At 39.4% G+C, this 23,465-nt stretch overlaps 1 protein-coding gene across 1 annotated transcript in view; it reads left to right on the forward strand.

The window, feature by feature from the left end:
• Positions 1–5,829: 5,829 nt before the first annotated feature.
• Positions 5,830–23,465, forward strand: part of CFAP58 (cilia and flagella associated protein 58) — a 60,831-nt gene continuing 43,195 nt past the window's right edge. The window contains exons 1-7 of the mRNA XM_010130197.2: positions 5,830–5,838; positions 7,621–7,902; positions 13,380–13,516; positions 15,380–15,536; positions 17,599–17,793; positions 19,867–20,004; positions 22,717–22,876. Coding sequence (XP_010128499.2) covers positions 5,830–5,838; positions 7,621–7,902; positions 13,380–13,516; positions 15,380–15,536; positions 17,599–17,793; positions 19,867–20,004; positions 22,717–22,876 — 1,078 coding nt within the window. The remainder of the gene's footprint in view (positions 5,839–7,620; positions 7,903–13,379; positions 13,517–15,379; positions 15,537–17,598; positions 17,794–19,866; positions 20,005–22,716; positions 22,877–23,465) is intronic.

The raw sequence follows: 23,465 nt of genomic DNA on the forward strand, positions 1-23,465 counted from the left end.
GGTGCAGCTTGGCACTGAAGCCATCTCGCTTGCAAGTGATAACTGGGACTGTTAAATCAGCCTATTCCTTGAATTTCCTGAAGTGCTTGTTGCATTGAGTAACAGTTTTAATGTTATTTAAAGGGTTTGTGTTCGTAAATGTGTGTGTATGGGTATTGTTTCCTTAGTGTCTGAATCAAGTTTATTCAGGTTTATTGGTAACCTGGGTGTTGTTAATCCATTCCTTTCTTATTATGCCATAATCTATGAAAATCACCTCTAGCAAGAGCAGTACTGGAATCTCCCCGCTTCTGTGGTGCAGGACTCAGCCTGTCTTGGTGCATTATTTATTTCCCCTGGGAACTTCACAGCAGCAGCAGCAGGAAAGAAAACAGATCCTTCTCCAAGACCACAGATATTCATCACCTTAGCCAAAGGAAAATGTCTATTAAATATCACCTGCATACCCCCTGACGAGGCAGTAGTTACTGATTATGACCGTGTATACGTGCATGGACAATACAAATCACTATATGTTACTGTGACTGTGATTTACATTCATCTGCAAAATCTCTCTGTGATACAAGTAGGTGAACAGGGAAAAGGCCTGAACATTTTTCAAAGGAAGGCTCACATCCCAACAGATTATATTACATATCCACCATCCCGTTCAGGATCCATTTTCTGTGCCACCTAAGATGGTATAAAATTGTGATAACAATATGATACATATAAATGGAAAAAGTCAAACCAAGACACATTCATTTGATTTGTATTCGGCTTTTCGATGCAGTTCAGCAGTTTGAAAGAGGAGAGAAAGCTAGACGCACATATCCTGACAACTCCAGTACATGATTCATTGTTTGAGTATTGCTGCACTGCACAAGGCTTAAGATCATTATCTTGCTAAAGGTAGCAATTTATTTGATAATGAGCCAAGCTCCGCTAACCTTACTCAGATGTTGGCCAGGATGTGTAGCTGTGAGTAGTGGAGTAACAGTACCACAGTTCCTCGCACACTGGGACGTAGCCTGTGGCTCTGTCACGTGGCTGCTACTGTGGCAGAAATTAGATATAACAATAGTATTTCTAAAATGGACTCTAAGATCCCATCAGCAAGAGCAGGACAAGAGCAAGATGTGGGCTGAGAGTTAAATTCTGTCTTTCTTAACTGCTTTCAGACATCCTGGAAAACTGAGGAATTGTTTTATTCTTTCTACTAGTATTTCTAATCCATTACAAAACTAGCAATATTTCCTTAAACTATTACAAGCGGTAAATAAAACATCTTGCAAGACCTACAAAAGGAGAGTAGGGATACGATAGAGAGGCCACGGGTAGGCAGCAGTGAAAAGGTTTCAGTACAGCTTCCAGCTGTCACCTTCACAAGGAACACAGGAGACGGCTGCCAACCTGGAGCACACAGAGGGATCATGTTAACACAGAGAAAGCAGGAACAATAAACTTGCTTGAGTCAGGCCTTGCTGGGGCTGCACGTTTTATACTGCAAGTGTTTGTACAAATCTAAAGGAGACTGCAGCAGGACAATATTTTCTTAGCTCAGTGTGACCCAGCAGAGCAGGAGCACAACCAGACCACGGGAAGAAGGGAGTGGGGGATTTCCTTCCAGCCACGAATATTTCACTGCTCCTAGGTACCATGCAAGGAAACGTGCAGGGAGATAGGTCACCTCCTCACAGCTCACCATATGCTCTCCTCATCTACCCCCTTCACCTGACCTTACAAACATCTTATATCTCTGTGATTCCTAGAGCCTTCCCTGGGTGTTAAGGGAGGAGGGATTTTTTTTTTTTAATAGCCTCTTCCTCCCGGAGGACTAAAGTGTCAAGTAGTGAAAGATGCCAGACTAATTTTCAGCTAGGGGAAGATCTGGTGGTTGAGAACTAAAAGGCTGAAGAATAACATATGAATAAGGGAAACAGGAATCAGAGATTAGGGCCTGGATTATGTTGCTGGAATAGAAAAGCTATTGAAAAGCACAAGGGGAAGTTGTTTCTCCTGATGAATACATGATGACTCTAGACATATTTTAAACTAATTTTTAAATACACCCAAATGTTCATGATTGGGAAGACAGCCATGGATCAGAACTGGTAAGCAGGTAACAGGCAGTAGTGATTGAAGAAACCTGAGTGTTGTGCAGGGCCAAGTGTGTTTATGTTGTCTTGTAGGCTTTTCTTCATAGCATCTCTAGAGATTAATGATACTGGGCAGCCAGAATGGGAAGGGGTCACTTCTGCCAGACTGTTCCTCCAAATGTCACTCTCCAAAGCTGTAGGTCAGATTGGTAGCATAAAGCATGACACTGGTGGTGGTAAGAGCCCGCAGTTTGCAGTCATGGTGATGGGGATCGGCTGAGCATTGCTTTTCTCCAGTGGTCTTGGAGAATCCCCGGGTTTGGCTCAGAGAAGGGTGGGAGAAAGGAATTTTCTAACAAGCGTGGCAAGCCATCCTAATCCTGGCTGCAGAACTGGGAGGAAAAACTGGGACAGGAGACTGCTCTGCAGTTTCAAACCATACTGAGGAATGGCAAGTTCAGCTTAGTTCCAGGATGATTGATTTTAGTTGCTTTCTGTAATTGTAATCTATTTTATTTTTTATGTAGAGCATGTAATTGTACATTATACACAGACCGCTTGCCAGCTTTAGCTTCTGTCTTAGAACTAACCGAGTTTCTATTAATCAAACATTTCCATGATTTAACTTCTTATGAAAATGGTAATGAGATATGGTATGTTTCTTCCTCTTGAGATCATTGGCTCCACGCTGGTGCCAAACATGATCAAAGTTTACTGCTATTTGAGATCTGTTGTGTGATCTTTATCACACAACAAAGTAGACAGCCTCATTCCAATTTAAACTGAACAACTGTTCGCATTATAGAACTATCATTTAGTTTGAAAATAACAGGAGGAGAGGACATTCAAAAACAACATAGTAAAAATATCAGTTGGATAATTAAGTAACAAAGGACCGCATAGCTTTTCCTTGTCACTGGAGAAAATGAAGTATTTTTAGTAATCTCTTGTTCCTTTTAATATTTCAAAACTGATGTAACTCTAAGCAGGCAAACTGGCTTCCAGGGTATGTCCCAGGATGTCAGCCCACTGACGGCCTCCACCTCGCTGATGTTGGAGGCGATGATGTTTTGATGGATTTCCATACCCCTGGGGAAATTATAAGGTTTGCAGGTTAGATAAGTAATATTTATGTAATATATTTGTAATAGATATAAAATAATAGTTTAATATCAGCAAATCATTAGACAGATTTTGGTTTCCTTAGTGGTACTCTCCCATTGATTATATTATCTGAGTAAATGGAGCTAAATTGTATGCAAATACAGAATCTCATCCATGAACACATGTTCACTCAACCATAATGTTGCCATGTATTAATTAATATTTGCAACACGTTTCTAAACCAGAAAAGGCTGTCAGGGCTGAAAATAGCTCTTCTTTGAGGGGACGGGGGGGGTTTAGGGGTGTGTGTGTGGGTGGGGCAGTTTATCAAACCACTGTGGTGGTGGGGTGCCACCTAGTGATGGTCTCCCTTACAGCAGCGTGGTGTGAAAGGAAACACTTTCCAACCCCCCCCCACTCTCAGACTTTATTTTGTCAAGTCTTCTTATCGTTACCTTTCAGTGTCCACAAGGTTTATTTTACACTTCCCAGAAGACATATACTGTCATGATCCCTGCCCCAAATTGCTTACATTCTCCTGGGGGGTGTTATGATGAGATTTTACTCTCTTTATTTATATCTCTGCGGTAGCCCATAAATCCTTACACTCAGGAAGTGATGGCTTATCATTTTCATGCCACTACAGTTTAAAACATGCATTAAATTAACTGCCTGAGGGTTGTGACCTCAAATAAATCACTGAGCAAATATTTCTTCTCTAGTAACCCTTTCTGCACACACACAAACATGCCCCACTGACGTGAAACTCTTTTATGTGCTGGTGAAGCAGGTGATTCTGCTTATTTACCATAAGTACAGGTGTCTCTTAAACAAAGTCAGCTATTCAGGGAAATAACTAACAATCTTTTCAATCAACTGAAACTTTCTGGATCTGGCTTATCCCTGCTGTTAATGGAGATTTTTTTTTTCTTCTTCCATGTCTGTGGGAGTTTTTTGCTCTTACTAGCAGAAAGATTTTCCCAGAGCTAGTTTAAAAGGGAGAGACCCTTAGAGGGGTCTCACAGGACACAAATCACCAGGAGTTTGAAAAACAGCAGCTCATGGGACTGCTTCAATAAATGGGTATCATTTTTGGAAACACTTACGCTGTTACCCACAAGCGCAAACATGAACTTAAAGCACAAAGCTAACTACCTCCCTTCATAAGTTTCCACTCCTGTTTTGTTGTTAAAGCCGTAAGAAAGAGTATAGTAAATATCAAGATCATATATTTAAGATGTAAATTTGAAGGGGTTTTTTATCATATGATTTTTTAAAAAATTCTGAGCATATCCTCTTCCTCCAGCAGTATTTTGCTAGAAAAATTAAAATCATGCCTTTTGATATTTCTTTACACGGGCAGCTGTTTTATTTTAAAGGTCTAAAAGTTTGATCCTCTTGAGAATTGAAATCCTAGAATCAGGGAATTTGTCATGGTCATCTTCCCAGTAGTTTTAATATGGAAGAAACATCAGTATAAAAGAAAATAAGGAAAAATAAGAGTGAAAAACTTAGAAAAGGAACTTTATTGATTTTTTTTTTTATTAGAAGTGTGCTTTGAAATGACTGAAAGTATGTTTCAACATGTAGGATATTTTGCAAATTAAGTCATACATATAGAGAATACATCATAAAATATGGACTGTTCTCCAGTTCTAATGGTAACATCAGACCATCTGAAAGCATCCATTTGAAATTGCCTATTTTGCCATGCAATCAGTAAAACGGAGCACTACGATTCAGGCTTCATTAAACTAGGAAGAGAAAAAGTCTTCCATCATCATTATAGTTTCAAGTGGTACTTTTAGGCCATAACCAACATCCATTCTGCTAGGGCGCATACACATGGTGCAATACATTCCCTGCCCTAAAAAGCTATCAGATGAAACAATTTGTGACCCCATAGAGGTCAAAACCGCTATTTGAAGGGCTGGCTGGGAGCGGAGCAGCCGCTGATCCCTCAGCACAGCTCTCCCAGCGCAGAGCCGCCGTCCTGCCTTCCCGTGTTTGACGCCACAGTTTGTACAACGTCACACACACAGACGAGCAAGCGTGAACAGTCAGGTGCGAGGAAACGACAGAAGCCAGGCTCCACAGGTGGTCTGTCCCCCAAAACAGCGCAAATCCTCTTTTATCTCCTTCCACGGGCCCCTGCCTGCCTCAGTGCCTCGAGGGGACGTTCGATCCTTCCCACTCAGCTGCTGCACCTGCGTGACCCCGCTGCTCTGCTCACCGGGCAGCTCCTGGCCTTTCGGAGGGGGGAAATATCCCGCCCCCCCACCGTGTTCTTGATTAAAATCCCTGACGGCTGCGTTTCAAAAACAAGATAGACAGCTTCGGAAGATAACCTCGAGGCCGAAGGCTCGGAGGGGTTTTTATACAGGGCCGCGATAACCCTCTCCGAGCAGCCTCTGGGCCGCGGGCGCCCGCAGCGGTACAGAGCACACGGAACCCGCAGGGCAAACCCGCCCCCTTCCTCTGTTCCTCGGGCCGCCGCGTCCCCAACCGCCCGCCCCGCGCCGCCCCGCCCGACGCCGTTGCTACGATACGGCGCGGCGGCCTCTGCACCGCCGCGGCCTGGGACGTCCACGGCTCCGGCTCCGGCTCTCTCGGCTCCGGCTCCCTCGGCTCCTAGCCCGCTGGCAGCATGGCTGAGGTGAGCCCCCTGCACCTTCCATTTCCTGCCCGTGTTTTGGACAGGATGAACGCTATACCTCAGAATAAGGCCAACGATGACATCTATATATCGTCTCTATCTGTATACTGTATTTATGTGTTGAGTTACTTGTGTGAGCAGAGCTCAGTTAGATCCTGTGTTGAAAGCAGGAGCAATTAGGCTACTTGCACATAGGCAGTAGTAACACTTAAATTTTAGGAACAGCTGCTACTTTTAAGACTGCAGGTGTCCTCCCCCTGTGCCCCGTATGCTGTTACTACTCCTCTTTTAACTCTATTTATGATCACAAACATAAACAACATTGAAACGGCAGGTTTGATGTTGGAGACGAGGATGAAATAAGAAGAAACCCAAGTTTGTTGCCATGAGTGCCAGAGCAGGTTCGGAGGGGTTACACACCAAGCTTCGGCCAGGCTGCCGCGCAGGCCGCCCTCCCACGCCAGCCAGAGCCTGGGTTTTAATATTCCCGTTGTCTTTGGTGTTTTTCCCTTGAAGTTTCCAGTTGCCTTTGCGGTTTTCCCCTTGAAGTTTCTGACACAGAAAACAACCCTTCAAGTCAGAGACTTGGCAAGGAGGTGGGATTCAAAGCTGGTGCCTCTGCTCTGGTGTGTCCCGCAGCCTGACCTTTCAAGTTGTAAGGGTCTGGTTTTACCCTTCTAATTTCAGGTTTTTCAGGTAGTGTAAACGTATGTACTCCTCCTCCAAAACCAATTAAACAAATGAAACATGTAGTTTTGCTCTCAGATTTTTCTTTTTTAATTTTGAAAATTCTCACCTTTAAACTGTTTGTGTTCAAGTGGTGAGTAGGGGCCTGAACCATTTTTGAAACAGCCATCTGTTGGTTTGGGGGGAACACGTGAGGGCAGATTTTTAAGGCTGTGGGAGCTGTGCATCTCATTGCCTCTCCTCTGTGAGGTGGGCTCACACATACATCCACAGCCAGCGCTAACAGGAGAGCTATTTTCCTATCCAAGTGAGCCCACCTCTGAGATGTGAATATAAGGATATACCTAGGCTTCAGATGGCAGTGTAGACATGTTCCAGTCAGTATTGAGCAAGCTTGAGTAATGGAAGCAATGTATCTGTGTCAGCACAAAGCATCCCGTTGGATGATTTGTCTTGCTGCTTAGCAGATCAAGCTAGCTCTGGAGAAGTGGCCATACTGCCTCCACTTGAAAATATTGAAAAATATTTGTGGAGTTGGTGTCCAGCAACTGAGCTGGTAATATCTGGTGTCAGAACTGAGCTAGATCAAAAATGTCCCGTGTGAAAGATTTAACAGTGACATTTCCTGGAGAGGAAGGATTGGAACTACTGGAGCTTGCAGACGTGCTTATCTGCAAGTGATTTGCTGGCACTATCTGCGTAGAATGCATAAACTAATCAGACTTCAGAGTGTAGAGGTCTGGGAAGAATTAAGGCTAAAATACTGGGCTTCCTGAATAAGCGATGCATTATTTAAACACTATCACAGTAAAAATATTTTATAGACCTATCTTTAAAGTAGTTGTGGTACTCAATTACAGGAACTCTGACTGTTGAAGCACAAGTTATTTAGGTAAAACTGGGGGACATCTGTTTGAAAAATAGCTAGCAGTGTGCATATCATATCCTAGCAAGAGAACCGTTGTTTCAGAAAATTTTGTCGTGATTTCTTAGTAGCTGTTAACACACTCCATATATTGCTTTTTTGTACTCTTCGGTCATAAGTGAGATGTTGAATTCCTCCTATTTGTTGATTATCTATCTCATTTCATTCAGGAAAAGTCTGGCAAACCATATCTAGAAGAAAGTGCATTTGAAGCACTGGAAAAAGACTTCCAAGAAGTCATCAATCTACTTAAGGGAGATGAAACTCTGGAAAAATTCCGAATAGAATATGAGAAGCTCCATGCTGTTATGAAGAAGTCTCATGAAAATGAAAAACGTCTCATGGAGAAATGCAGGGAGCTGAATGCTGAGCGTTTGGTGAATTCATCTAAAATAGCTGCGCTCACAAAGCTCTCTAAAACTGATCAGGGAACTATAGCATCAATGAAGATGGTAAGTTTTTTAATAGAATGAAATGTGATCTGCAAATCATGAATGAATAACATGGTAATAAGAAAAGCATCTACAAAAACACTTTATGTCGAGAATTAGCTGGAGGTCTAAGTATAGAGCTGGCATCTCCAGTTCTTTAACCTCTGCTTTGCTACCAATTGCTTTGTTTACTCAGCCTGATATTTTTACTAGTCCTAGTCAAATTCTGGTTTTATTTGCACTAAGCGAACTCCATCAGCTTTCAAGTACTCACTAATAGAGTTTTTTTTTAAGCTTTCCCTCTGTAAAATAGTACATTTTCAACTTATACAGTTTTTGATTTATTAATATTTTTGAAGGGCTGCTTGCGTGTTAACTATTACCAGAATACACAAAAAAAATCTACTCACTTGCTGACATACGGATTGTAGACCAGGGAAGTGTCATCAACTCACATAAATAAATGTTTCATGGTGTTTTCGAAAAGGAATCCTATATAGCATTTCAGTGTGATTTTACAAATTTACTCTGAGTGTTCTTTGTTATTATTGATTTGAACTCTGTCAAATCAAAGTGCCGAACTTGCTAAAAATTGTCAATGTTCTTAGCCTTACAGTGAAGTTTGGCTACCAGAAACTTAAAGCTGCCAAATGATCAGAAGACTGTATTTTGAACTTTTTTCCTTCTGATAATTTAAAAGCTTACGCTGAGGTACCTGAACAGGCTTTAATTTAGCATTTAGTTGCGACCTCCATGCCTTACATTAAGGTGTCTTGTTCCAGTAAAATAAATTCAGTGTAACAGTCCAGAATGATCTATGAACACTACAGAACCGGAAGTTCTTTGAAATGAAGTTTCTTGTCCTCAGAATTTTGAAGAAAGTACATTTAGAGTAAATATAAATAGCAATGTTAGCAGATTGCAAGCCCATGGCACTGCTCAAAGCATCCTCAAAGAGAAGGAAAACTGTCTAGAGTAATCTTGTGGATTTTCACTGCTGCTAATCAAAACTTGGTAGGTGGGTGTCAGGAACTGCAATGATCTTTAGCATTTTCTTTCTGCTGTTGCATGGCTATACTCTGAGTATGAGCAGCAGTAGAGGCAATCCTTCAAGAGCTTCCCAAACTGAGGAGACATTGTCTTAGTAATGTCACAAAACTGAGGAGTGGAAGGGTAGGAAAAACTAGCCTTTCCAATTTCAGCAGCTCATTATAAGCTCAGGCAAGGTGTGGCTTAACAATACCACCTACTATTGAACGAGCTAAGAGATTTAGCAGTGAAAAAGCTGCTTGACACTATGATCCTACTGTTCAGGTACCACAGCCTAGGCTTTTAAATTATCAGAAGGGAAAAAAAGTTATGTCTTCCAGTACCTCAAGGGGTATCTTTTCTCTACAAGAAAAATGGGGAGAGACTCTTCAGTAGGGCCTGTTGTGATAGGACGAGGGGTAATGGTTTTAAGATAGAGGGAGGTAGATTTAGATTGGATATTAGGAAAAAAAAATTTACCATGAGGATTGTAGAGCACTGGAACAGGTTGCTCAGAGAGGTGGTGGAAGCCCCATCCCTGGAAACGTTCAAGGCCAGGTTGGATGAGGCTCTGAGCAACCTGATCTAGTCGGGGATGTCCCTGCTCCTTGCAGGGGTGTTGGACTAGATGGCCTTTGAAGGTCACTGCCAACCCTAACCATTCTATGATTCTATGAAATGGCATGCAAGGCACAACATATGACATTTCAATTTTAGTGGTGTGCTGTGGGCCATGTAAACAGCACCAACAGTTTTACAGTTTGTTTATGAGAATTAGTATTTCCCTTAAATGTTCAGGAATTACGTGGATATTGTTTAAAATGTTCATGTCATATTTTGGGGGTTTGTTTGGTATGTCCTTCATATTTCATGTTATTCTCCTTTCTGAAGGGAAGTTCCATTACAACTGTAGTATTTCACTACAATTTTACTAACATTAAAAAAACCTGTTTCACAAGTGCCCAAGAAGTGTTGAGGAAAGTTCAAGTGCTAAAATAGCAAAGGTTATATTCTTCAGTGCTAAATTAAACAATCTGTTCCACTGTTTAATTATTTACACATGATGGGAGAATCCTGGTGGGGCTGTTCCTTTAAAAATTGTATGGTTGCTTCAAATTAAGGCCCTAAATCTTGGTGCCTTAATGGGTCATCAGGGTAACAGGTGTACAGCCTTCCTCTTCTAGGTCATTGTTTCATATACAAATAAAAATTGCAGAAGCAAAATTTTTCTCCATGTGAAGCCTGGTTGTAATCAGTAGAATTTATTTAGGGGCAGGGGTTAACTACACAGATCAGTGGCTGGTAGGACCCAGGTCAATAATAATCAATAGCTGTTAATTCTCTGATGGTGGTTCAGTGCTCTGTTTTGTAGTTTTAATAAACTGGACATAAGAGTCGGCTGTTTACAGTCATATCAAAGGAGCAAAGGGCCAAGCTGAACACCAGGGGAATACAATTCTCTTTTTCATTGATAGGGATACTCATCCACAAGGCTGCACTGGAAGAATACTAGAAGAGGAATTTATAGGAGCTTGTACTGCCCTGCTTGAATTTACTATGTTTTCAATTTCCAGTGGTATCAGTCCAATATACTAAGAAAGCATTTCAGAAATTCTCAGTTTCTGAGCAGTGAAACTGATATGATCTTCTGGGGTTTTTAGTGAAAATTAAGTAAGGCAGTCACACTTTATGAATTCTGCTTCACAATTTCCAGAGTTCCAGTACTTTTCAAAAAAATTTTAACTTATTCTAACTGCAAACATCCAGTGTACTTCCATCTTTATTTATACAACAGATTGCCATGCATATTACTTACCTAACCGTGTATTGCAATTACCCAGCGATGCTGACACACTGCATTCTTTCAGTTCACCTCTCCCTTGAGTAATAATGTGAATATTTTTTCTATGAAGGGTTCCACCATCAAAAATTTCCTTCTCTTTACTTTTTAAGTTAAAGGAAGCAATCTATTGATCCACTATTGAAAGTAAAAGACACAACCAAGAAACAACTACAACTGAAGCCTAGTTTTGCTGATGCTGAAGTCTGTAGCAAATTTGTATTTAGATTTTGATTATTGATGGGGCCATCATCTGTGCCTACTAACATTATTGATGAAAATTGGTTTTATCAATACAAATTCAATAATGTTGTTTTTACACTTTGAAAGCAAGATAAAGTTCAAAAAGCACAGCTTAGGGTGACCTGAAATCACTACTTATCTGTACGGCCTCATCAACTTCAGGGGATCACTTTTGCGAATAGTCACCGGAACAACATACTCACTGAAGCCAGTAAGACCTCTTAGAGGACATGTTGATTTTACTCACCAGTTCTATCTATCTGCAAAAAATCCAATCGTCATGATTTAATTCACCTGTTTTAATCAGAATCTAATCAGCCAGCAGAAAGCTTTGATTTAAGTAATCAGCTTTAATCTTATTTTCCATTTGCATTTTTCTAGGGAAAGGTTCGTTGCCTCTTATTGGCTGGCAAATCTGAAACATGCTTATTTACAGCTGTATTTTATGCTTTTCTGCCTGTTAAGATGATACACTATGATTTCATCCCATTATTTCAGCCTAGCATGAATTTATTTAAATTCAATAATTGAATATTTTTATGTAAGATAATAATGAATGAAAAATTTGTTATTTACTAGGTGACATTTAATACTTTATGTGTGATCATTGCTGCATTTGAATGGAATTTAGAAATCAATGTATAAACATAAAAATTTAGTTTAATATTTAAAACTGTTTAAATATGCTTGATATATAAGTGAAAAGCATATTTTTCAAACTAAATTTTGAACCTAAGTAGTTTATTAAGTAATGAAAATAGTGTTCATAGGTAGTGAATTTAATTGACTGTAATCTCCTCAGAATTTCTGAATAAGTAAAGCCCACTGTTTAACTCTTTATTAACAGGTTGGGGAAAAAAAGAGAAGAGCAAACATTCTTGATCTTTAAGCTCCAGATGGTTTCTCAAATTTGGATATGCTGAACTAGTTGAATAAATAAAATGAAAATGTATTCCCTCTCCAGTTTGAAGGGGCTACAGATGTTATATTTTGTGTTAGCTTCTCAGCAAATTCTGGTAGTCTATTGCTTCTGGTAGTTCAATAGCTTGGATTTTTAATTTAGGCAGTAAACAGCTAAGTACTACATTTATTTGATTTAAAAGAGTTCAATAAAGATATTATTAACATAGCATAATGTAGGTGTCATCATTTTGAGTTTAGTGTTAAATAGGGTTTTTTTTTTTTAGAACCAGAGATGTTAATTTCAACAAAGAACTGCTGTAAACAAGTGGGTATAAATTAAACTATTTGATACTCTTAATTGTGGACTGTTTTAATTTTTTTTTTCCTTGCCCCATTTTCATATGATGCAAGTAAGAGTTGACAGGGATATTATGGCCTGATGTAATGATGCTCTGTCTGGCTTTGCATGGGGAGGCCCTAGAGCTAATGTAGAGTTGCACAGCCACGCTTGGAGTCTAAATCTACGCAAATCCATTGAGTCCAGAAGTCCACCAGGAGCCAGATGAGAGAGAGGACATCATGCTGTGATTTGCAGCTCAGGGAATTCTAATGTCAAAAGTAGTGTCTTCATGATTTACTGAGTGTTCAGGAACTTTTCTCCCAGTCCAGTCACTTTCTGAATCTATGCATTTTTTTTTTTTTTTTTTAGCACAGGATCCAGAACTGATAGGAGTTTGCTTTGAACCTGGCAAGGAATAAGCCTACTGTGTGATTCTCAAGGATCTGATTCAAGGGAGAGAAAAGTAGAGGAAGTAAAAAATTCAAGTGAACCCCCCTCCCCTATCCTGTTTGTGGATATCAAACCCTGGCCTTGTGAGAAGCACATGAGTCAAGTCAATTCAAGTAATTCCATGTGCTGAAATTTGCCATAATAATTGTGGCTTCTCTAAATATATAGTTAAAATCAAAATACACTAGGTCCTCACAGCTGAAAATTAGCAAAGAGGGAGAAAAGCCTAGAGTAACATCTTTTTCTCATCCAAATCAATGATCTGGATATTCGTTGCTGTAATAGCTAATAAGATTTTTAGAGACATAAGTGAGCCATTTAAGTAGATAGTACCTTTGTGGGCACTGAATTTTCAGTAAATTTTTACATATTAGTGGAACTTACACAACCAAAATCTCATAGAGTGAGATTTCATAATGTTCAAATCTATGTGTTAAAAAAAAATATATTAGAGCTTGTGTGGTGTAAATTCACATAGCCTGAATGGCTCAGAATGTTTGCTATGCACCCATCCAAAAAAAAAAAAAGACAGCTGATGAAGAAAATTGTTGTGAATTTAAGCATGAAAAAGGCATGAAAATGTATTTTCTTAATTAACCAAAATGCAAGGCTATTACTTTTTAATTTGTGGTTCATTTTCAACCAAATTTAATTTGTGTGAATTTTTTTTTTTTTTTTCCATTTTGTTGCTAGGAGCTTGAAAAGGCCTGGAAAATGGTGGATACAGTGCATGAAAAGGAACAGAAAGCGAAGGAAAGGATTAATTCACTGCAAGAGGAAATTGCTCGCCTAAAAAAATTAGTGGAGCAAGGATCTGGACAGGACTACAAGTAAGTTTTCCCCAGAGAGGGAGAAAGCCTAAGTTGATTTTCTGTCATTCTACACCTTGTTTAGCCATTTACACAGTACAAAGACACTGGAAATCGGAGAGAGAGGTCCTTTCTCCCATTTACATTTACTTTTCTCATGAGTGCACATTTATTGGTCTATGTGTTTATGCAGTGAGCAAGTACAGAATCAGACTCTGGGTGAGTTCATTCAGCATTGGATTAAGCTGAGAGATCAAATGAAAATCAATATTATGTACTTGCTCAGTATCTGTCATATTGTTTTATCCAACTGGCATTTCAACATACTCTGTCTTTGAGAACAGGATCCTGTCAACATTTTTACTTGTGATAGCAGAACGGTCAAGTAGATAAGTCAAGGAAACAGGAGACTTATTTTCTCTACTGTTTCCAGCTTTGTTATAAGGCGTTATAACTGTCTGTATTCTTTTTTTTTTTTTTTTTTTTTTTTTGTATTTTATATTCATACATTTTTAGGACTATAGTTGTTTGGTTTTATTTTTACTGAACACTTGGGCAGCCACTAGCATAGAGGGACCTAGTCTCAAGTGGAGCCTCTAGCTGCTGCAGTGTGCTCAGGAGCTGCTCAAAAGCCCACCAAAAACTACTGTTTGTAGTATCAGGTCCTCAGGCTGCGCTTATCTTGTAAGATTAAGTGTAAACTCAAAGATGAGATTAAGTATATTTTACCCTGTGACCTGTACACTTTCTAGCGAGATTGCTGATGGTTGTCCCAGCTGGTTCTGTTTGAAATTTTCACACTGTACAAGGTATTATTTACACTATGCATTCAAGGTATGTATGGGGCATGCTCATCTCCCCATGCACTGTGTACCCAGGCTGCATAAACAAGACTTGTGTCTGTCAGCAAGGCCTTTAGTATGCTCAAACATTTCCCCTTCAAGGAATGTGCCAGCACATGAACCACCTGGATGCATTGTGACAGGAGAAACCTACTCCTTCACCTTTTGACCTTGAAATGTTCTGGACCTGTGTAACAGATTTTCTTGGATCTAAAAACTTGGTCATTAAGCCTTCCATTAGTATAACTCTCCCTAAAGCAGGCTCTCTGTGGCTGATTTTTGCATTTTCCTGCAAGAGCCAAGAGCTATTACTTTGCTAAGATCTCACGCCTGCCTTTTCCAGCTGCTGCTCAGGCTGCTGAGACCTGCTGACTTGAATTTTTTTCTTAATTTCCCTGTGTATCGCCCTCCAGTTGCCTGCTTAAATACTCTGTCCAGTAACAAGGCCATGGGATTAGACAACTCCTTTGCAGTTTTCACTCCTACAGGGCTGAAAACTCTGTAGTCTTTTAGAACTATAAGGCTGGTTTTTAAGATTGAGCTTAAGCCCACACTGCTTGGAATTTATTTCAAATTGTAAATGTATCCAAACAAGGAGTCTGTTTTATTATTGCATGAGATGACTGTAAGACATAACCCAGTTAGGTATCAGGTCAGGTAAGCTGCAGAGAGACTGGTTACAACAAGGTAATATTTTTGGTCCCCGAGTTATTTGCAAGGGGCTGAAAAGAAGGAATTTAATTCCTTATTACCTTTTTGGGAAACTGAAGGTTTTTTTTCAGACCCATGAGGATGTGATATAAGAAGAAAGAGTGATTTACTGGACTGGATTTACTTTTAAAGCTGCCTATGTTGACGGTGATTTATGATTACAGTAGATAGACCATATAATTCAATTGACCAGTAGAGCCTTAATCCAAGAGGAGTTTAAAATGAAACAAATTACTTCTAAAGAGTTTCTCACGAAAGATCTTGCTCTGGCATAGGAGGAAGAACACAAGGGGCCTGTGTCACTGCTTGACTATTATTTACTTGCTTCCAGGATCCAGAATTTGCTAAAATTTAAGGAAGAGATAACAAAGGAGCGAGACCAACTCTTGTCAGAGGTTGTGGAGTTACGTCAAAGTCTAACTCAAGCCACAGAGCAGCAGCAGGATATAGAGAAGACAAAAAATGAGGCAGAGCAAACCATTTTGCAGGTCTGTACAGATCAGCGGGTGGTGATTTTAGGCTTTGTCCTGAACCATTCTCCGCTCTTGCAATTGATCTTCATTGACTAGTATGTTGCTACCTGTTCTTTCATATCTCATCCATTTTCAGGAGTGTTCAGAAAGGACCCTACTGTAAATTATTTTTTTTTCTCTACTTCTAGGCTATGTCCTTTGCAAACTGTATTGTCATGTAGCAACTGCTTCCATAGCTTCCCAATACCTTGAATGAGGCCAAGGTTCCTTGCCTGAATCTTAGTTATCTTCCACACTGGAGATGTGGGGTTCTTTTTCTGCATTGTAAATCCTTAAGCCTCCAAGGAACCACTTAGAACATCAACCTGGCATGGAGATCCTAGATCCTTTGCTGTTGGCAGTGGTTGTCATATGATGCCATACCATCATTTTTAAGAATATATCAAATTCTGACTCAAAAGCTAATTAGGCTATTTTCTCCCCTACTTCTTATGGGAAGCTTTTCCAGAACCTCACTTTTCTAATGTTAGAGACCTACTACTTTCTTCTTCATACTGATTCCTGCCTATTGTTTTTCATCCTAAATAATTTTTCACCTCACCAGTATCTGTAGAGAGCAGTCATATTCCATGTCAGCTTTACTTTTTTTTTTTTGTCTTCTCTTTAAGTTAGGTTTTCTGTTTCTCTGACCATCTGAGTAGATAGTTCTTTACTGATCAATATGTATAGCTTCCGTTAAATGTGTACAGCAGCTAAAGACACAGAGGACTGAGGATCAATAGGATACTGCTGAATGGAGAGAAAGTAGAAAAGGATGGAAGATGGGATACAGAACTCTGATACATCAAAATATAAAAACCTAGTAATGAGTAATGAAAGAATTTAAAGCAGAATATAGATAGGAGCAAGACAACAGGAGAAAGGAAAAGCAGAAAAGAACACTTAAATATCAGAGAAGAGATAGAAGCAGCATTTAGCTTACAGTTTTTTATTAATCACAAATATGAAAGTAATGATCAGCCAAGGTTTAATGCACAGAACTTGTTTCTGTTTCTAAAGCAGATGGCTGAGAATTTATTATAAGTTAATATAAATCTTTGCTTTTCTGACAGCATTGTGGGCATGGGAGAAAAGAGAAAGGATTGAAACTCCCGTCAAAACTTATTGAGTCTTGCCAGCCTGAATCTTCTGACACTCGCTTCATCAGCCTTTAAATTTATGGGATTGCTACAGCGTTTGTAACCACCTCCCATTCTCCCAGTATGAAATTATTCTCCAATTCAGACTGCTTAAATGACAATGTCTTTTTGAAGATCCTGTTGAAGACCTGGCAGTTATGGCAACTTTTCATCTGTGGGCTCAGAGGGAGAGGAATCTTTAAGCAAAGAACATCTTTCAATTGCTGGTCCCTGGCTGAACGGAATATTTCCATGTGGATCAACCCCCTGTGTCTCCTCTCTGCTTATTCTGCTCCATCACATTTTTGGGGAGGGAGAGAGCAGAAGTCACAAGACAGTCTATTAAATATGAGAGAAAGCTTCTTTTTCAAAGCTCCAGCAGAGGAGCTTCGAGAGCAGAAAGATTGAGAGCAGTTGTGAAAATTAACACATCTTTCTCTTTCCTTTACTATCAGTGTAATAAGCGCTTCTGCTGGTGAGGTAGAAAGATCAAAATAAAAATCCTTGCAATACAACATCAAGCCCAAATTAGTTTTAACACTGCATTCAGAAAATACCACCTTACAAGTAACTTAAAACTGAAAATACATTTGTACCACTGCATCTCCAGAGGAATGATTTTGTGTCTGAACTGTATTGGACCCTTCCATGTGGGTGAGCTGACTGGTGTTTAACAAATTCATGTCATCAATAAGTAGGTTCCCTCATGCAGGATATTTTGTTCAGCCACTAGAAAACATACTTCTGAGAAGATTTGGCATATTCCATGTAGCAGTGGGTACAGTAGTATAGAAGCTATTGTATTAAAAATCAAGCATAGTAGAAGGAAAGGTGAGAGACCTTGTTTTCCTGAATAAAAGATATCAGAACTTAAACTTTTATATTCTCTGTTATTGTAGCTTCAGCAAGAAATCATGCTGCATCAGAATGAGGTGTCACGAGAGGCTCGGAAGAGGGAAAAAGTGGAGAAGGAGGTGAAAAATCTTCTAGCTGAAATGGATAACAAGCTAGCTGAGATCAAGAATTTACAGCAACATATACAGAGGAACAAAGAGGAACAACAGAAGATGGAAGAGGATCTAAAAGAACAGAAGGTAGGGTACATGGCACACTGTATTCACCAGGTCTAAAGTTAGAGTCAGATGTCAAAATAAGAAGAAAATTTATTTTCCTGAAGGGAGAGGGGATGAGATTATTTTAAATCAATAAATTTAAGAAATATTTATTTTAATATAAATACTGCTTTACTAATAAAAAATATGTAAAGCTTGCTGACAGATCTCAGATAGAATTCCTCACAGAAATCAGTAGTGGATCATGATATTGTTAGAGATCATCTTGAAAAGATCACAGCAAATGAGACAAAGTCTGTAAAGAGCATGAATGATCTAATGATAGTAACAGGAGACTGCCAGGTTGGACTTCTGACATGTATTGCCAGTTTTGCCACTGGTTGACTATAGTGGCATTGTTAAAGTCGTTTTACCTCCAATTCCTTCTTTCTTCTCTGCCACAATAATTCTTATCAGCCTCTCAAGCTTGTGGGAGAGTTTCTGTGAAAGGGCAGAGGACTGTCTTCGTAAACCTTTTTGATTGATTTTTCCCCATTCTGTTTCTAAAAACTTTATCTGGAGATGTCCTAACATAGTGTTCTGCAAGTGTTTGAATTTTCAGGTTTTTCAGTCCATTTCCCCTGACTTTGAGAAACTCTCAGAGAAGCAATTTCAGTAAATGGCAGGGGAGATCTCATCACTGTAAAGCAGTCCTACCTCAAGGGAAACTTCCTTGGGAGTTGTGCGTATCTTGTAAATTTATGACTTTTATGGCTTTTTCTTCCCTTCAGTTCCCTGAATTCATGAAGGTAGAGGTCTGTAACAATTTTTTGTCAACATGGATTCTTAGTAAAATACATCACATAAAAAGATACAGAGAAGATTGGATTGTTTCTCTGAATGTCACTGATTTGATGCAGCTTTTGAGGGCAGTTCCATGATCTGCCAAAACAATCACATTGTTTTTAAATAGGATATCTACAATTCCTGGTTCTGTTCCATTTTTCATCCTCCTCTCTATAGCCCTTTTCACCCTTTCTAAGTGCAGATTTTAGGGGCATTCAGTTGACCAAACTATCCTGGAAAGCAGTAGTTGACATAAAGTGCAGCCTAGGCTAATTAACCAGTCTACTGCACTGTCTTTGTTGCCTATGCTGGCTTGAAGGTATCTGTGGAGGCACTGCATTGTCTTTTGCAAAATGCCTGCCAAAACACAGACTATCCAACTGTGCAAGAATCAGGTAGAGATCTGCAAGAGAAAGTGACTCAGCTATTGCAATAAAGAATCGCCTGAAACACACAGTTATCCTGACATTTGCAGCACAAGAAGCAGTATTCCTTGTTTTTACATTGTCTTTGCTTCTGCATGCATTCAGGAGAGGGAGATTCCCCTTCTCTTCCTTTAATGTTTGTTAAGTGCACAGTATATATTGACTTCATCAATTTATCACACATTAATGCTTGAAGTGAAAAATATGATGATTGTTCTTTCCTCACTTATGAAGTAATATCTGTTAGAGGAAGACCCATCAAGCAGAAGAAAAGACTGACAGCTCCAGTATTGAAGTATACATTCTTCACAGGAACCATGAAGCTGCTGTTCCAGGCTTTTGACTGAAGGCAAATTAGAGAGGAAAAGGGTTGTGTCCTGTTCTCAGAAAACCATGTACCCAGAGAAATGTTATCAGCATGTTAATGTAGGATTTGCTTGCTAAGAGAAAGAGCTCCCCTGCCCTCTGCTGATTGCAGTAATTTGAATCTTATACTCATTTTCAGTAATTACAGGTAGCAAGTTGTGTTATGTGATGCTTGCCAAATGCCTAACAAGAAGTAAAATATTTATCTACCTCCTGCAAGAGAGACCTACTAAGGTCCCAGAAAAAAAATTACTCTGACTGTGTTATTTATTAGAAATTATAATTTCCCCTAGCCAATATGAACATGCATCATATTTCACATTAGTAATTTCATCAGCAATGAAGAGTGGTTTTTAAGCAGATAACAATCTGTAGCAGCTTTTATCTCCTGGGGAGATGGAAAGTTCTGTCTTCATGTATATGTAGGTGCTGTAATGAGATTAAAAAGGATTAATAGGATTGTTCTTTGATCTAACAGATCTTGAATGAAAAACTTGGAAAAGAACTTGAGCAATTTCAGATGAAAAATAAAAAGCTCATGCAAGAGAGCGAGCAGCACAATGTGATGCTTGAAGAGGTGATGCAGGACATCCAGCAGAAGACAGCAGAACTGAAAGTAAGTACCAGAAGGTGCATGTATCCTATCAGTTGTATCACTCTGACAGCAGTCTTACCACCTGGGACAAGATCCTCAGTTCTTGTACTGATAGTTCCCTAAGGGTATTTTTGGAGAAAATCTGAGAAGTTTTTAGGAATAGATCTGGCAGTCATTGGGTGCCATTCTTTCTGTGGCAGTACCATGGGGCAGTTTCCAACCTTATCACCTGACAGCCTAGCACCTGTCCTGCTGGAGGAGCTGTGTTTCATAAAACACACAAACCAGAATGCTTGACACACTGTGTAGAGAAAGGACGCGTGCTACTTCTGACAAGCATAAGGTCTTTGTTTGATTGTGAGATCTTCAGATAAGAGCAATGACTTTCTTACTGTGATTAACATAATCTCAATGTTACTAAAGCCCATTGGAAAATGCTAATAAATTCTAACGACAGTATCCTGGATAGCTTCCACTGAAGGGATTTGTTTGCAACAATAGAATTTTCCCCCCATAGTATCAGTTGAGGAAGCTAAATATAAGTAACCAAGATGATGTTTACATTCTGATCTAGATGGTTTTCTTGCCTGACTTTACGTTGTTTAACAGTTGTTTTGCACCACTCAGAAATAGGTGAATTTCAGTTGGGGAAGGATTAAATGATTCCTGCATATGCTTTTTAGGGTACTTTGAGAGCATTTGTGATAAAGGTTAATGTGTAAGTGTTAAATGTTATTACTCTGTCTACCGTATCTTGCATTTTGTATCATCGTTGGGGTTAAACCACTAAACATTAGAAAATTCAGGTAGAAAATCATTATCTTATCAAGGTATAGTCAGGTATAACCAATTCACCTAAATAAAAATGTTGTTTGCCAGTAGAGGTTTGGTTTTTTTTTTGGTTTTTTTTTTTTAAATGTGAACTGTTAGTCAGAATGATAAAAACTAACCAATGACAGATTAAAAGCTCAGTTGATAACTAACATAATACAGATGATTCTGATTTGGATCCTTAATTGGCTGTATGGTAGGACCTTGTTTTCTATTGTATTTTGTTGGGCAGACTGGAGGATATTTCTCTTACCTGTTTGAAAAAACAAATTACTGTCTTTTCTAGGTTGTCTGATTTTATCATTGCTTCTAGCGATACCATCATTGTTTAAAACTTTACAAACAATGTTTTAAAATTTGACTTGCATTTGGGGCTCTAGTGTATCAAAGGGAGGATTTTGATTCTACTCAAAGCCCCATCCAACCTTGCCTTTAACACTTCCAGGGATGAGGCATCCACAACTTCTCTGGGCAACCTGTTCCAGTGCTTCACCACCCTTATATCTAATCAAAATCTACTCTCTTCCAGAATAAACCCTTGTTCTCTCACTACATGCCCTTGCAAAAAGTCCCTCTCTGACTTTCTTGTAGGCCCCCTTTAGGTACTGAAAGTCTGCTATAAGGTCTCCTGGAGCCTTCTCTTCTCCAGGCTGAAAAACCCCAACTCCCTCAGCCTGTCTTCTCAGGAGAGGTGCTCCAGACCTCTGATCATCATCATGGCCTTCACCTGAACTCACTCTAACAGGTCCACATCCTTCTTATATTTGGGGCTCCAGAGCTGGATGCAATATTCCAGGTGGGGTCTCACGAGAGCAGAGTAGATGGGGACAATCCCCTCCCTCAGTCTGCTGGCCGTGCTTCTTTTGATACAGCCTAAGTTATGGTTGCCTTTCTGGGCTGCTAGTGCACGTTGCTGGGTCATGTTGATCTCATCCTAACTTTAAGAAATGTTGATGGAATTTGTGGAGTCATGCACATGGACTTCTGGGACAAAAAAATAAAAGATACTGCCCAGTTAGTAATTAAGCCAATTGCTAAAGCTTCTAAGAGCCCCAGTCTTGATCTGATCTGGGTTTGCAGTTTCATCCTGCAGTGTGCTGAGTGCCTCCATTATTGTGTTGGGCAAACCAAACTGTGAAACTATTACTAAATCTCTTGAAGGTTGTTGGTAAGAAATGAGGTGATTTGTATCCTCTTAGAGGATGTTCACAAAGCAGGATTCACCATCTTACCAGATCAGTATCTGAGACTGTAAGTGGAACACTGTAGTATGTGATGGCTGTAAAACGTAACAGTGGCACTGAATTTTCCAAGGAATTACATTTACTTCTTAAAAGGAAAGAGACAAATTTTTGTTGTAATTATTGGTTGTGTTTCCTGGTAACCAGTTCCTGAATTTTTATGCAGTGTTTTGATTGATTATTTTCTCTTCTGATTGTATAGCAAATGGGACTAACTCTACATTTTGCTTTTTCTATAAAGCTACAGATTATAAAAGAAATGGAGATAACAGATACCTTCTATTAGGGACATGCAACCAGACCACGCTACGGATATCTTTCTCATCACAGTCACTGTCCCTAATACTTCAACGGAAATTAGAGCTGCCTGTGTTTAATCTGCAGGACTAATTGGGTAGTGCTATGTGAGGTTTACAGCTGGGGATACTTTATTGCTCATCTTCAGCCCTAAAGCTTAAGATTTGATTATCATTTTCCTTGCCCTAGTTGGCTTTGTTTAAATTATTTTTAATATTGTTCAATTAGTTAATTATCTTCTCTCAGGTGACCCACAGCACTTACACCTTTGCTTCCTGAATTTCATAGAATAAGTATACCAAGTACAGAGGCGTTTTCTTTCTGCGGATACTTTGTCTCCGCTTTCCTTGTCGTTGTTCTGTAGGCCAAAGAAAATGAAGTGACTCAGATGCACCTTGAAATTTCAAAGCTGAACAAAGTAAGAGAGGTTCTCCAGAGTAAGCTGCGTGTTGCAGAAGAGCAAAAAGTTGATGCAGATCATGAGAGAAATACCCTAAAAAATAAAATATCTGGGCTGGAGAAAGGTAGGTGCCTAACTGATGGATGGATCTGTCTTCTGATTCATAATTTGTTCATTTAGGGTCATAATTTGTTCATTCCTCCTGTTAGGATCATTTTAGTGTCTAGTATGGAACTGTATAAATGAGAGTTGGAATCTACAGCAGCATTTAAAAAACCTTGTAGGGTTACAGAATTTTCATAATGTAGCATATGTGGGGTGAAAATACAACAGACATAAGTGAACTTTGTGGTGTTCCAATTTGTGGCATGTCACATAGTCATCCCCAATGCACCTTCATTGCTCCTGCACTGACCTGTGATAAAGAAGCAATCTCGGAGCTTACTGAAATCAGACATGGTTAGGACATGGTTTTTTTCCTCCTTTGATTCTGCTGAATAATTACAGACTGGACATGAATATGTGCAAGTGAGCTGATAAACTTAGTTCTGGTATGTTTAGGACTTCAGTGGTCAGCATGGATATTAGAGCTGTCCAAGTATTGATTTTGACTTGCTAGCAGATCTGGAAGACTTTAAAAAGGAACTTTCAACATTTTTACCACATGGAAATTTTGGAAGAAAATGCATTGAGTCTAAAAAAAATTTTGTTTA

The sequence above is a fragment of the Chlamydotis macqueenii genome, chromosome 7 (assembly GCF_036417535.1).
Source record: "Chlamydotis macqueenii isolate bChlMac1 chromosome 7, bChlMac1.mat, whole genome shotgun sequence".
NCBI classification, from domain to species: Eukaryota; Metazoa; Chordata; class Aves; order Otidiformes; family Otididae; genus Chlamydotis; species Chlamydotis macqueenii.